This window comes from Siphateles boraxobius, unplaced genomic scaffold, assembly GCF_051911475.1.
Source record: "Siphateles boraxobius isolate OS27281-9 unplaced genomic scaffold, OSU_SipBor_1 85, whole genome shotgun sequence".
In the NCBI taxonomy this organism is placed as follows: Eukaryota; Metazoa; Chordata; class Actinopteri; order Cypriniformes; family Leuciscidae; genus Siphateles; species Siphateles boraxobius.
Window position 1 is genome coordinate 1171863 of NW_027509214.1, and position 15638 is coordinate 1187500.

Below are 15638 nucleotides of genomic sequence, written 5' to 3' on the forward strand. Positions count from 1 at the left end.
TAATGGAATTGGGAATATTTGTTGTTCCTGATAATGCTAAATGTCTTTATTTGGCATCAACCCCTAACCCTACCAGTAAAAAGTGGCCTATATTTATTTTAAATATATGTCGTCAGTGACAGAGATCAAGCATATTCGTCTAAAATAATTCAGTATTTTCAGAATCATGAATATTGTTATTCTGGCGTCTCTATTGTCCTGCATTGGGTTTCAGCACTGAGTCCAAGCCTATTCATTTACACACACACACACAAGTACTAAATTTAGCATTTTCATCAACAGTACATTTTTTGTTAACCTTTAATCCTCTGTCTTGGAGTATCGCAATAATATTGTATCGTGGATAATATATGTATAGAATTGTGACACAAAGATATCGTTACACCCCTATGTAGAAGCAACTTATTTATGATGTCGAAGCATGGCACTTTGCAGAAGTGTAGTGTAAAACCCCTTGATTAAAGACTGTAAGTGCAGTTGTGTGAATGTCACCACAGTACTCATGAATCTGCCGTGAGCCGGTAGCACCTCTGGAAATATAGGATCATGTGTAGTAATGATCGCTCTCGTTCACAGAGAGTCGGGTTAAATGATGGTCTAATGTAGAATGAAAGTCTACTGCTTTATATTTATGCCAAATCCATCTTATAGAATCTGTTTTCAGCGGTCTGGAACATGTCATGTAAGTGATGATGTGATTTGGGATGCAGATATCAGCTTGTATTGGTCTGACAACTCGTTTCAGTGTGTATAAAGAGCTTTATTGTACGATGTGAAGTGTAAGTGTTGCCTGAGCTCTGCTGGCGTGGGCTGGCGTCAGTAGTCCTGCGGGTGGCGCTCTAGCGTGGGCTGGCGTCAGTAGTCCTGCGGGTGGCGCTCTAGCGCGCGAGGCCTGTAGAAGCGCTTCAGATGCTGCGGCTCCTCTTTGGGCTTCAGAAGAAAACACATTCAGTACAAACAGGAGTTTCAGCTCAACTGGATAATTGGACTGTGAAAGTGTGACGTTTACTTTGTTCAGACGCGAGTGGCACTTGGAGATGGCAGGCAGAGAGCCGCGGTGGGACGGCGTCAGCGCAGGGAACGGGAGTGTGTGTGTCGGGACGCCGAGGTTCAGCTTCGGCAGCTTCAGAGGGAAGTGGCGTCGGCTGAGCGGGTCGAGCTTCAGCTGCTGAGGACAAGAGGAACATCGGAGATCTGAGACTACGTACTTCTCTCTCTGTCAAAATGCATTTCGTTTCTTAATGAAAGAAAACAAAATATATGTTTTATTAACATTAACACAGTACAAAGGGAGAATACATAAAATAGCACAAATTCAAGAAAAGGAACTTTTCCCAAAGACTAAAAATGGGAGGCAGTGTTCATTTTCATGGTGGTTGGGTTAGTCCAACTAAAACCTGAAATCCAACTAAAATCTAATTTTATTCAACTATGAGAATTTTATTTAGTTGATGACCAAGTAAGGAATGAAATTAAATGTTCAAACATGTATTATGTAGTAGCTGAAACATGGTTCATCATTTCATAAAAACGTGTCCCTGTGAAAAGCTCCTGAAATTACATTCTAATGTGAATGTTGTTCTTTCTTTGTTTTAGTTCATTGCACATTTGTATTATTGTGTGCAAATGGAAGTTGTACAGTAATGTTTATATGTTGTGCATGTTTCTGATCAATCTCTTCTAGGATGTGTTTGTGTGTTCATGAACCACCAGTGCTTCACCAGTGTTCCCGACACCACAGATGTGTGTTACAGGTAACTCACTCTTTCCACACTGTGGTTCTGAGATCATGTGGTGCTGAGATCATGTGGTTCTGAGATCATGTGGTGCTGAGATCATGTGGTTCTGAGGTCATGTGGTTCTGACATCATGTGGTTCTGAGATCATGTGGTGCTGAGTTCATAGGCTTGTTCGACTTGAACCGGCGCTGCACAGACCGATCGGTTGATGACATCAAAGTACCGCGAGAGCGATTCAAAAGCATAAGGAGCCGTCTGCTCTCTAATCGCTCTCGCGGTACTTTGATGTCATCAACCGATCGGTCTGTGCAGCGCCGGTTCAAGTCGAACAAGCCTATCATGTGGTGCTGAGGTCACGTGGTGCTGAGATCATGTGGTTCTGAGATCATGTGGTTCTGAGGTCATGTGGTGCTGAGGTCATGTGGTGCTGAGATCATGTGGTGCTGAGATCATGTGGTTCTGAGGTCATGTGGTGCTGAGGTCATGTGGTTCTGAGGTCATGTGGTTCTGAGATCATGTGGTTCTGAGATCATGTGGTTCTGAGGTCATGTGGTTCTGAGATCATGTGGTTCTGAGATCATGTGGTTCTGAGATCATGTGGTGCTGAGATCATGTGGTGCTGAGATCATGTGGTGCTGAGATCATGTGGTGCTGAGATCATGTGGTTCTGAGATCATGTGGTTCTGAGATCATGTGGTTCTGAGATCATGTGGTTCTGAGATCATGTGGTTCTGAGATCATGTGGTTCTGAGATCATGTGGTTCTGAGATCATGTGGTTCTGAGATCATGTGGTTCTGAGATCATGTGGTTCTGAGATCATAGGCTTGTTCGACTTGAACCGGCGCTGCAAAGACCGATCGGTTGATGACATCAAAGTACCGCGAGAGCGATTCAAAAGCATAAGGAGCCGTCTGCTCTCTAATCGCTCTCGCGGTACTTTGATGTCATCAACCGATCGGTCTGTGCAGCGCCGGTTCAAGTCGAACAAGCCTATAGTGATTCTGAGATCATGTGGTTCTGAGATCATGTGGTTCTGAGATCATGTGGTTCTGAGATCATGTGGTTCTGAGGTCATGTGGTTCTGAGATCATGTGGTGCTGAGATCATGTGGTTCTGAGGTCATGTGGTTCTGAGATCATGTGGTTCTGAGATCATGTGGTTCTGAGATCATGTGGTTCTGAGGTCATGTGGTGCTGAGATCATATGGTTCTGAGATCATGTGATTCTGAGGTCATGTGGTTCTGAGATCATGTGGTTCTGAGATCATGTGGTTCTGAGATCATGTGGTTCTGAGATCATGTGGTGCTGAGATCATGTGGTTCTGAGATCATGTGGTTCTGAGGTCATGTGGTTCTGAGATCATGTGGTTCTGAGATCATGTGGTTCTGAGATCATGTGGTTCTGAGATCATGTGGTTCTGAGGTCATGTGGTTCTGAGATCATGTGGTGCTGAGATCATGTGGTTCTGAGGTCATGTGGTTCTGAGATCATAGGCTTGTTCGACTTGAACCGGCGCTGTACAGACCGATCGGTTGATGACATCAAAGTACCGCGAGAGCGATTAGAGAGCAGACGGCTCCTTATGCTTTTGAATAGCTCTCGCGGTACTTTGATGTCATCAACCGATCGGTCTGTGCAGCGCCGGTTCAAGTCGAACAAGCCTCATGTGGTTCTGAGGTCATGTGGTTCTGAGGTCATGTGGTTCTGAGTTCATGTGGTTCTGAGATCATGTGGTTCTGAGATCATGTGGTTCTGAGGTCATGTGGTTCTGAGATCATGTGGTGCTGAGATCATGTGGTTCTGAGATCATGTGGTTCTGAGGTCATGTGGTTCTGAGGTCATGTGGTTCTGAGGTCATGTGGTGCTGAGTTCATAGGCTTGTTCGACTTGAACCGGCGCTGCACAGACCGATCGGTTGATGACATCAAAGTACCGCGAGAGCGATTCAAAAGCATAAGGAGCCGTCTGCTCTCTAATCGCTCTCGCGGTACTTTGATGTCATCAACCGATCGGTCTGTGCAGCGCCGGTTCAAGTCGAACAAGCCTTATGTGGTTCTGAGATCATGTGGTTCTGAGATCATGTGGTTCTGAGATCATGTGGTTCTGAGTTCATAGGCTTGTTCGACTTGAACCGGCGCTGCACAGACCGATCGGTTGATGACATAAAAGTACCGCGAGAGCGATTCAAAAGCATAAGGAGCCGTCTGCTCTCTAATCGCTCTCGCGGTACTTTGATCTCATCAACCGATCGGTCTGTGCAGCGCCGGTTCAAGTCGAACAAGCCTCATGTGGTGCTGAGGTCATGTGGTGCTGAGATCATGTGGTTCTGAGATCATGTGGTTCTGAGATCATGTGGTTCTGAGATCATGTGGTGCTGAGATCATGTGGTTCTGAGATAGTAGGCTTGTTCGACTTGAACCGGCGCTGCACAGACCGATCGGTTGATGATATCAAAGTACCGCGAGAGCGATTAGAGAGCAGACGGCTCCTTATGCTTTTGAATCGCTCTCGCGGTACTTTGATGTCATCAACCGATCGGTCTGTGCAGCGCTGGTTCAAGTCGAACAAGCCTCATGTGGTTCTGAGTTCATGTGGTGCTGAGATCATGTGGTGCTGAGATCATGTGGTTCTGAGATCATGTGGTTCTGAGATCATGTGGTGCTGAGGTCATGTGGTTCTGAGGTCATGTGGTTCTGAGATCATGTGGTTCTGAGATCATGTGGTGCTGAGATCATGTGGTTCTGAGATCATGTGGTTCTGAGATCATGTGGTTCTGAGATCATGTGGTTCTGAGGTCATGTGGTTCTGAGGTCATGTGGTGCTGAGGTCATGTGGTTCTGAGATCATGTGGTTCTGAGTTCATGTGGTGCTGAGATCATAGGCTTGTTCGACTTGAACCGGCGCTGCGCAGACCGATCGGTTGATGACATCAAAGTACCGCGAGAGCGATTCAAAAGCATAAGGAGCCGTCTGCTCTCTAATCGCTCTCGCGGTACTTTGATGTCATCAACCGATCGGTCTGTGCAGCGCCGGTTCAAGTCGAACAAGCCTCATGTGGTTCAGAGATCATGTGGTGCTGAGATCATGTGGTTCTGAGATCATGTGGTTCTGAGTTCATGTGGTGCTGAGATCATGTGGTTCTGAGATCATGTGGTTCTGAGGTCATGTGGTTCTGAGATCATGTGGTTCTGAGATCATGTGGTTCTGAGGTCATGTGGTTCTGAGGTCATGTGGTTCTGAGATCATGTGGTTCTGAGATCATGTGGTTCTGAGATCATGTGGTTCTGAGGTCATGTGGTTCTGAGATCATGTGGTTCTGAGATCATAGGCTTGTTCGACTTGAACCGGCGCTGCGCAGACCGATCGGTTGATGACATCAAAGTACCGCGAGAGCGATTCAAAAGCATAAGGAGCCGTCTGCTCTCTAATCGCTCTCGCGGTACTTTGATGTCATCAACCGATCGGTCTGTGCAGCGCCGGTTCAAGTCGAACAAGCCTCATGTGGTGCTGAGGTCATGTGGTTCTGAGGTCATGTGGTTCTGAGATCATGTGGTGCTGAGATCATGTGGTTCTGAGGTCATGTGGTGCTGAGGTCATGTGGTGCTGAGATCATGTGGTGCTGAGATCATGTGGTTCTGAGGTCATGTGGTGCTGAGGTCATGTGGTGCTGAGATCATGTGGTGCTGAGATCATGTGGTTCTGAGGTCATGTGGTGCTGAGGTCATGTGGTTCTGAGGTCATGTGGTTCTGAGGTCATGTGGTTCTGAGATCATGTGGTTCTGAGGTCATGTGGTTCTGAGATCATGTGGTTCTGAGATCATGTGGTTCTGAGATCATGTGGTTCTGAGGTCATGTGGTTCTGAGATCATGTGGTTCTGAGATCATGTGGTTCTGAGGTCATGTGGTGCTGAGATCATGTGGTTCTGAGGTCATGTGGTGCTGAGGTCATGTGGTGCTGAGATCATGTGGTGCTGAGATCATGTGGTTCTGAGGTCATGTGGTGCTGAGGTCATGTGGTGCTGAGATCATGTGGTGCTGAGATCATGTGGTTCTGAGGTCATGTGGTTCTGAGATCATGTGGTTCTGAGATCATGTGGTTCTGAGGTCATGTGGTTCTGAGATCATGTGGTTCTGAGATCATGTGGTTCTGAGATCATGTGGTGCTGAGGTCATGTGGTTCTGAGATCATAGGCTTGTTCGACTTGAACCGGCGCTGCACAGACCGATCGGTTGATGACATCAAAGTACCGCGAGAGCGATTAGAGAGCAGACGGCTCCTTATGCTTTTGAATCGCTCTCGCGGTACTTTGATGTCATCAACCGATCGGTCTGCGCAGCGCCGGTTCAAGTCGAACAAGCCTCATGTGGTTCTGAGATCATGTGGTTCTGAGATCATGTGGTTCTGAGATCATGTGGTTCTGAGATCATGTGGTGCTGAGATCATGTGGTTCTGAGGTCATGTGGTTCTGAGATCATGTGGTGCTGAGATCATGTGGTTCTGAGGTCATGTGGTTCTGAGATCATGTGGTTCTGAGATCATGTGGTTCTGAGATCATGTGGTGCTGAGATCATGTGGTTCTGAGATCATGTGGTTCTGAGATCATGTGGTTCTGAGGTCATGTCGTGCTGAGATCATGTGGTGCTGAGATCATGTGGTGCTGAGATCATGTGGTGCTGAGATCATGTGGTGCTGAGATCATGTGGTGCTGAGATCATGTGGTTCTGAGATCATGTGGTTCTGAGTTCATGTGGTGCTGAGATCATGTGGTTCTGAGATCATGTGGTTCTGAGGTCATGTGGTTCTGAGATCATGTGGTTCTGAGATCATGTGGTTCTGAGATCATGTGGTTCTGAGATCATGTGGTTCTGAGATCATGTGGTTCTGAGATCATGTGGTTCTGAGGTCATGTGGTTCTGAGATCATGTGGTGCTGAGGTCATGTGGTTCTGAGGTCATGTGGTTCTGAGATCATGTGGTGCTGAGATCATGTGGTTCTGAGGTCATGTGGTGCTGAGGTCATGTGGTGCTGAGATCATGTGGTTCTGAGATCATGTGGTTCTGAGATCATGTGGTTCTGAGGTCATGTGGTGCTGAGATCATGTGGTGCTGAGATCATGTGGTTCTGAGATCATGTGGTGCTGAGATCATGTGGTGCTGAGATCATGTGGTTCTGAGATCATGTGGTTCTGAGTTCATGTGGTGCTGAGATCATGTGGTTCTGAGATCATGTGGTTCTGAGGTCATGTGGTTCTGAGATCATGTGGTTCTGAGATCATGTGGTTCTGAGGTCATGTGGTTCTGAGATCATGTGGTTCTGAGATCATGTGGTTCTGAGATCATGTGGTTCTGAGGTCATGTGGTTCTGAGATCATGTGGTGCTGAGGTCATGTGGTTCTGAGGTCATGTGGTTCTGAGATCATGTGGTTCTGAGATCATGTGGTTCTGAGATCATGTGGTTCTGAGGTCATGTGGTGCTGAAGTCATGTGGTGCTGAGATCATGTGGTGCTGAGATCATGTGGTGCTGAGATCATGTGGTTCTGAGGTCATGTGGTTCTGAGATCATGTGGTTCTGAGATCATGTGGTTCTGAGATCATGTGGTTCTGAGATCATGTGGTGCTGAGTTCATGTGGTGCTGAGATCATGTGGTTCTGAGATCATGTGGTTCTGAGATCATGTGGTGCTGAGGTCATGTGGTGCTGAGATCATGTGGTTCTGAGGTCATGTGGTTCTGAGATCATGTGGTTCTGAGGTCATGTGGTTCTGAGATCATGTGGTTCTGAGGTCATGTGGTGCTGAGATCATGTGGTTCTGAGGTCATGTGGTTCTGAGATCATGTGGTTCTGAGATCATGTGGTGCTGAGTTCATGTGGTGCTGAGGTCATGTGGTGCTGAGATCATGTGGTTCTGAGGTCATGTGGTTCTGAGATCATGTGGTTCTGAGGTCATGTGGTGCTGAGATCATGTGGTTCTGAGGTCATGTGGTTCTGAGATCATGTGGTTCTGAGGTCATGTGGTTCTGAGATCATGTGGTTCTGAGATCATGTGGTGCTGAGTTCATGTGGTGCTGAGATCATGTGGTTCTGAGGTCATGTGGTGCTGAGATCATGTGGTTCTGAGATCATGTGGTTCTGAGATCATGTGGTTCTGAGATCATGTGGTTCTGAGATCATGTGGTTCTGACATCATGTGGTTCTGAGATCATGTGGTTCTGAGATCATGTGGTTCTGAGATCATGTGGTTCTGAGATCATGTGGTTCTGAGATCATGTGGTTCTGACATCATGTGGTTCTGAGATCATGTGGTGCTGAGTTCATAGGCTTGTTCGACTTGAACCGGCGCTGCGCAGACCGATCGGTTGATGACATCAAAGTACCGCGAGAGCGATGCAAAAGCATAAGGAGCCGTCTGCTCTCTAATCGCTCTCGCGGTACTTTGATGTCATCAACCGATCGGTCTGTGCAGCGCCGGTTCAAGTCGAACAAGCCTCATGTAGTGCTGAGATCATGTGGTGCTGAGATCATGTGGTTCTGAGGTCATGTGGTTCTGAGGTCATGTGGTTCTGAGATCATGTGGTTCTGAGATCATGTGGTGCTGAGATCATGTGGTTCTGAGATCATGTGGTTCTGAGATCATGTGGTTCTGAGATCATGTGGTGCTGAGATCATGTGGTTCTGAGGTCATGTGGAGATCTTCTGAAGGGTTACCTGTCTCCGGCCCTGTCTCGCGAGCCGCCACAGCTGATCAGACGCTGGTGTGTTACTGGACTCTCCCTCAGCTTTCCTCCGCAGACCCGCTCGCCTCTCCGCCACTCTAACACACACCAGAGAGATGAACACAGAGATGAACACAATGAGAGTGTGTGTGTACGTGAGTGAGTGAGTGTGTGTGCGCGCGCTGACCGCAGCTCTCTGAAGCAGGTGTGTTGCAGGGCTGCGCGGGCACTGATGCGCTCCTCGGGGTCGTAGGTCAGCATCTGCTCCAGCAGAGACAGGCCAGCAGAGGAGCAGTGAGGAACCAGTGGAAGAATCCCACAGCCTTTCCGAGGAGGGAAATCAAACCGCATCGCACGAGACCTTCACACACACACGGAACACAATCACAGAGATGATGTCAGCAATTCCTAGACTGAGGAATACTCACACACACTTCAGATGCTGGTCTGGTCTCACACAGATATGAGTTCATGTTTCAGTAACAACATCTGGATTCCAGAGACTGATTGCTTTATATAAAAGCATCTCAGCTGATTATCAACACTAGTGCTTTATATATGTAGTGTATAAACTACAGTCTGCGTTTCAGATTCCAGCATGTGGATCAAGGGTTACCATGACGATCATAACACTTTCACCCAGTACAGTATCAGATGTTGTGTAAAGGTGAGTCTGTCTACAGTATATGCTCTGAGTTCAGGGCTTTCTGGTGGAGGTTTGATGGTTCTGTAGCAGATCTAAGGCCTGTGTGTGTGTGTGTGTGTGTGTGTGTGTGTGTGTGTGTGTGTGTGTGTGTGTGTGTGTGTGTGTGTGTGTGTGTGTGTGTGTGTTTCTCACTGTTTGAACTTCTGCAGCAGTGTGCCGTCCGGCGAGCCCAGCACCTCGTGGATCTTGTTGACCTGGTCGAGCTCGTTACGTCCAGGGAATAACGGGCTCAGGCTAGAAGACATGAAACGGCCAGTCAGAAGTATGATGACCACTTCAGACACACACACACACACACACACACACACACACACACACACACTAGTAGTACCTGAGAGACACACACACACACTTACACTACCAGTACCTGAGACACACTGACACACACACACACAGTACCTGAGACACACTTACACACACACTAACACACTCACACTAGCAGCACCTGAGACACACACACACACACACACACACATACACTTACACTAGCAGTACCTGAGACACACTTACACACATACACACACACACACACACACACACACACAGTACCTGAGACACACTTACACACACTCACTCACACACACACACACACTAACACACTCACACTAGCAGCACCTGAGACATACACACACACACACACAGTACCTGAGACACACATACACACACACAGTACCTGAGACACACACACACACACACACACACATACACTTACACTAGCAGTACCTGAGACACACTTACACACATACACACACACACACACACACACACACACAGTACCTGAGACACACTTACACACACTCACTCACACACACACACACACTAACACACTCACACTAGCAGCACCTGAGACATACACACACACACACACAGTACCTGAGACACACATACACACACACAGTACCTGAGGATCTCGAAGAACACGCAGCCAGCGCTCCACACGTCCATCTTCTGAGAGTAGTGTCCGTCGGTGAGCAGACACTCGGGCGCTCGGTACCAGCGGGTCGAGATGTACTCGGTGTGAGGAGGCCTGGAGGAGATGCTCCTGCAGGAACCGAAGTCTGCCAGCTTCAGAACCTCGTTCTGTCAGAACATCAGGGACAGTTTTCAGAACCTCGTTCTGTCAGAACATCAGGGACAGTTTTCAGAACCTCGTTCTGTCAGAACATCAGGGACAGTTTTCAGAACCTCGTTCTGTCAGAACATCAGGGACAGTTTTCAGAACCTCGTTCTGTCAGAACATCAGGAACAGTTTTCAGAACCTCGTTCTGTCAGAACATCAGGGACAGTTTTCAGAACCTCGTTCTGTCAGAACATCAGGGACAGTTTTCAGAACCTCGTTCTGTCAGAACATCAGGGACAGTTTTCAGAACCTCGTTCTGTCAGAACATCAGGAACAGTTTTCAGAACCTCGTTCTGTCAGAACATCAGGGACAGTTTTCAGAACCTCGTTCTGTCAGAACATCAGGGACAGTTTTCAGAACCTCGTTCTGTCAGAACATCAGGGACAGTTTTCAGAACCTCGTTCTGTCAGAACTTCAGGAACAGTTTTCAGAACCTCGTTCTGTCAGAACATCAGGGACAGTTTTCAGAACCTCGTTCTGTCAGAACATCAGGGACAGTTTTCAGAACCTCGTTCTGTCAGAACATCAGGGACAGTTTTCAGAACCTCGTTCTGTCAGAACATCAGGAACAGTTTTCAGAACCTCGTTCTGTCAGAACATCAGGGACAGTTTTCAGAACCTCGTTCTGTCAGAACATCAGGAACAGTTTTCAGAACCTCGTTCTGTCAGAACATCAGGGACAGTTTTCAGAACCTCGTTCTGTCAGAACATCAGGGACAGTTTTCAGAACCTCGTTCTGTCAGAACATCAGGGACAGTTTTCAGAACCTCGTTCTGTCAGAACATCAGGGACAGTTTTCAGAACCTCGTTCTGTCAGAACATCAGGGACAGTTTTCAGAACCTCGTTCTGTCAGAACATCAGGGACAGTTTTCAGAACCTCGTTCTGTCAGAACATCAGGGACAGTTTTCAGAACCTCGTTCTGTCAGAACATCAGGGACAGTTTTCAGAACCTCGTTCTGTCAGAACATCAGGAACAGTTTTCAGAACCTCGTTCTGTCAGAACATCAGGGACAGTTTTCAGAACCTCGTTCTGTCAGAACATCAGGGACAGTTTTCAGAACCTCGTTCTGTCAGAACATCAGGGACAGTTTTCAGAACCTCGTTCTGTCAGAACATCAGGGACAGTTTTCAGAACCTCGTTCTGTCAGAACATCAGGGACAGTTCTCAGAACCTCGTTCTGTCAGAACATCAGGGACAGTTCTCAGAACCTCGTTCTGTCAGAACATCAGGGACAGTTCTCAGAACCTCGTTCTGTCAGAACATCAGGGACAGTTCTCAGAACCTCGTTCTGTCAGAACATCAGGGACAGTTCTCAGAACCTCGTTCTGTCAGAACATCAGGGACAGTTCTCAGAACCTCGTTCTGTCAGAACATCAGGGACAGTTTTCAGAACCTCGTTCTGTCAGAACATCAGGGACAGTTCTCAGAACCTCGTTCTGTCAGAACATCAGGGACAGTTCTCAGAACCTCGTTCTGTCAGAACATCAGGGACAGTTTTCAGAACCTCGTTCTGTCAGAACATCAGGGATTGTTTTCAGAACCTCGTTCTGTCAGAACATCAGGGACAGTTTTCAGAACCTCGTTCTGTCAGAACATCAGGGACAGTTTTCAGAACCTCGTTCTGTCAGAAAATCAGGGACAGTTTTCAGAACCTCGTTCTGTCAGAACATCAGGGACAGTTTTCAGAACCTCGTTCTGTCAGAACATCAGGGACAGTTTTCAGAACCTCGTTCTGTCAGAACATCAGGGACAGTTTTCAGAACCTCGTTCTGTCAGAACATCAGGGACAGTTTTCAGAACCTCGTTCTGTCAGAACATCAGGGACAGTTTTCAGAACCTCGTTCTGTCAGAACATCAGGGACAGTTTTCAGAACCTCGTTCTGTCAGAACATCAGGGACAGTTTTCAGAACCTCGTTCTGTCAGAACATCAGGGACAGTTTTCAGAACCTCGTTCTGTCAGAACATCAGGAACAGTTTTCAGAACCTCGTTCTGTCAGAACATCAGGGACAGTTTTCAGAACCTCGTTCTGTCAGAACATCAGGGACAGTTTTCAGAACCTCGTTCTGTCAGAACATCAGGGACAGTTTTCAGAACCTCGTTCTGTCAGAACATCAGGAACAGTTTTCAGAACCTCGTTCTGTCAGAACATCAGGGACAGTTTTCAGAACCTCGTTCTGTCAGAACATCAGGGACAGTTTTCAGAACCTCGTTCTGTCAGAACATCAGGGACAGTTTTCAGAACCTCGTTCTGTCAGAACATCAGGAACAGTTTTCAGAACCTCGTTCTGTCAGAACATCAGGGACAGTTTTCAGAACCTCGTTCTGTCAGAACATCAGGGACAGTTTTCAGAACCTCGTTCTGTCAGAACATCAGGGACAGTTTTCAGAACCTCGTTCTGTCAGAACATCAGGAACAGTTTTCAGAACCTCGTTCTGTCAGAACATCAGGGACAGTTTTCAGAACCTCGTTCTGTCAGAACATCAGGAACAGTTTTCAGAACCTCGTTCTGTCAGAACATCAGGGACAGTTTTCAGAACCTCGTTCTGTCAGAACATCAGGGACAGTTTTCAGAACCTCGTTCTGTCAGAACATCAGGGACAGTTTTCAGAACCTCGTTCTGTCAGAACATCAGGGACAGTTTTCAGAACCTCGTTCTGTCAGAACATCAGGGACAGTTTTCAGAACCTCGTTCTGTCAGAACATCAGGGACAGTTTTCAGAACCTCGTTCTGTCAGAACATCAGGGACAGTTTTCAGAACCTCGTTCTGTCAGAACATCAGGGACAGTTTTCAGAACCTCGTTCTGTCAGAACATCAGGGACAGTTTTCAGAACCTCGTTCTGTCAGAACATCAGGGACAGTTTTCAGAACCTCGTTCTGTCAGAACATCAGGGACAGTTTTCAGAACCTCGTTCTGTCAGAACATCAGGGACAGTTTTCAGAACCTCGTTCTGTCAGAACATCAGGGACAGTTCTCAGAACCTCGTTCTGTCAGAACATCAGGGACAGTTCTCAGAACCTCGTTCTGTCAGAACATCAGGGACAGTTCTCAGAACCTCGTTCTGTCAGAACATCAGGGACAGTTCTCAGAACCTCGTTCTGTCAGAACATCAGGGACAGTTCTCAGAACCTCGTTCTGTCAGAACATCAGGGACAGTTTTCAGAACCTCGTTCTGTCAGAACATCAGGGACAGTTCTCAGAACCTCGTTCTGTCAGAACATCAGGGACAGTTCTCAGAACCTCGTTCTGTCAGAACATCAGGGACAGTTTTCAGAACCTCGTTCTGTCAGAACATCAGGGATTGTTTTCAGAACCTCGTTCTGTCAGAACATCAGGGACAGTTTTCAGAACCTCGTTCTGTCAGAACATCAGGGACAGTTTTCAGAACCTCGTTCTGTCAGAAAATCAGGGACAGTTTTCAGAACCTCGTTCTGTCAGAACATCAGGGACAGTTTTCAGAACCTCGTTCTGTCAGAACATCAGGGACAGTTTTCAGAACCTCGTTCTGTCAGAACATCAGGGACAGTTTTCAGAACCTCGTTCTGTCAGAACATCAGGGACAGTTTTCAGAACCTCGTTCTGTCAGAACATCAGGGACAGTTTTCAGAACCTCGTTCTGTCAGAACATCAGGGACAGTTTTCAGAACCTCGTTCTGTCAGAACATCAGGGACAGTTTTCAGAACCTCGTTCTGTCAGAACATCAGGGACAGTTTTCAGAACCTCGTTCTGTCAGAACATCAGGGACAGTTTTCAGAACCTCGTTCTGTCAGAACATCAGGGACAGTTTTCAGAACCTCGTTCTGTCAGAACATCAGGGACAGTTTTCAGAACCTCGTTCTGTCAGAACATCAGGGACAGTTTTCAGAACCTCGTTCTGTCAGAACATCAGGGACAGTTTTCAGAACCTCGTTCTGTCAGAACATCAGGGACAGTTTTCAGAACCTCGTTCTGTCAGAACATCAGGGACAGTTTTCAGAACCTCGTTCTGTCAGAACATCAGGGACAGTTTTCAGAACCTCGTTCTGTCAGAACATCAGGGACAGTTTTCAGAACCTCGTTCTGTCAGAACATCAGGGACAGTTTTCAGAACCTCGTTCTGTCAGAACATCAGGGACAGTTTTCAGAACCTCGTTCTGTCAGAACATCAGGGACAGTTTTCAGAACCTCGTACTGTCAGAACATCAGGGACATTTTTCAGAACCTCGTTCTGTCAGAACATCAGGGACAGTTTTCAGAACCTCGTTCTGTCAGAACATCAGGGACAGTTTTCAGAACCTCGTTCTGTCAGAACATCAGGAACAGTTTCCAGAACCTCGTTCTGTCAGAACATCAGGGACAGTTTTCAGATCCTCGTTCTGTCAGAACATCAGGGACAGTTTTCAGAACCTCGTTCTGTCAGAACATCAGGGACAGTTTTCAGAACCTCGTTCTGTCAGAACATCAGGGACAGTTTTCAGAACCTCGTTCTGTCAGAACATCAGGGACAGTTTTCAGAACCTCGTTCTGTCAGAACATCAGGGACAGTTTTCAGAACCTCGTTCTGTCAGAACATCAGGGACAGTTTTCAGAACCTCGTTCTGTCAGAACATCAGGGACAGTTTTCAGAACCTCGTTCTGTCAGAACATCAGGGACAGTTTTCAGAACCTCGTACTGTCAGAACATCAGGGACATTTTTCAGAACCTCGTTCTGTCAGAACATCAGGGACAGTTTTCAGAACCTCGTTCTGTCAGAACATCAGGGACAGTTTTCAGAACCTCGTTCTGTCAGAACATCAGGAACAGTTTCCAGAACCTCGTTCTGTCAGAACATCAGGGACAGTTTTCAGATCCTCGTTCTGTCAGAACATCAGGGACAGTTTTCAGAACCTCGTTCTGTCAGAACATCAGGGACAGTTTTCAGAACCTCGTTCTGTCAGAACATCAGGGACAGTTTTCAGAACCTCGTTCTGTCAGAACATCAGGGACAGTTTTCAGAACCTCGTTCTGTCAGAACATCATGGACAGTTTTCAGAACCTCGTTCTGTCAGAACATCAGGAACAGTTTCCAGAACCTCGTTCTGTCAGAACATCAGGAACAGTTTCCAGAACCTCGTTCTGTCAGAACATCAGGAACAGTTTTCAGAACCTCGTTCTGTCAGAACATCAGGGACAGTTTCCAGAACCTCGTTCTGTCAGAACATCAGGGACAGTTTTCAGAACCTCGTTCTGTCAGAACATCAGGGACAGTTTCCAGAACCTCGTTCTGTCAGAACATCAGGGACACCTGACCACTTCATGCGTTCCTGATAGCTGTAAACAGGCCCAAATACAAGGTGGAACCGCATGGATCCATTTTGAAGTATTTTCTGG

General features: G+C 47.1%; 2 protein-coding genes across 7 annotated transcripts in view; one reads left to right on the forward strand and one right to left on the reverse strand.

Annotated features, from left to right (window-relative positions):
• Positions 1–739: 739 nt before the first annotated feature.
• The window catches only part of mok (MOK protein kinase), a 23083-nt gene continuing 8184 nt past the window's right edge, over positions 740–15638 (reverse strand). For 2 of the 4 annotated variants that reach the window (XM_077221717.1, XM_077221719.1), the window contains exons 7-12: positions 10062–10240; positions 9293–9394; positions 8642–8815; positions 8447–8552; positions 1010–1168; positions 740–930 (exon numbers count right to left, since the gene is read on the reverse strand). In XM_077221717.1, coding sequence (XP_077077832.1) covers positions 856–930; positions 1010–1168; positions 8447–8552; positions 8642–8815; positions 9293–9394; positions 10062–10240 — 795 coding nt within the window. In that variant the 3' untranslated portion in view covers positions 740–855. The remainder of the gene's footprint in view (positions 931–1009; positions 1169–8446; positions 8553–8641; positions 8816–9292; positions 9395–10061; positions 10241–15638) is intronic. The other 2 variants (XM_077221718.1, XM_077221720.1) reach the window with 1 other exon arrangement.
• nemf (nuclear export mediator factor) overlaps positions 1071–15638 on the forward strand; it is a 52115-nt gene continuing 37547 nt past the window's right edge. Inside the window, exons 1-3 of one of the 3 annotated variants that reach the window (XM_077221694.1) lie at positions 8057–8899; positions 9045–9121; positions 9310–9422. Coding sequence is in view for 2 of the 3 variants with exons in the window: in XM_077221692.1 (XP_077077807.1) it covers positions 1686–1754 (69 nt within the window). In the remaining variant the exon portion in view is untranslated. Of the gene's footprint in view, positions 1205–1684; positions 1755–8056; positions 8900–9044; positions 9122–9309; positions 9423–15638 lie in introns of those variants that run through there. The other 2 variants (XM_077221692.1, XM_077221691.1) reach the window with 2 other exon arrangements.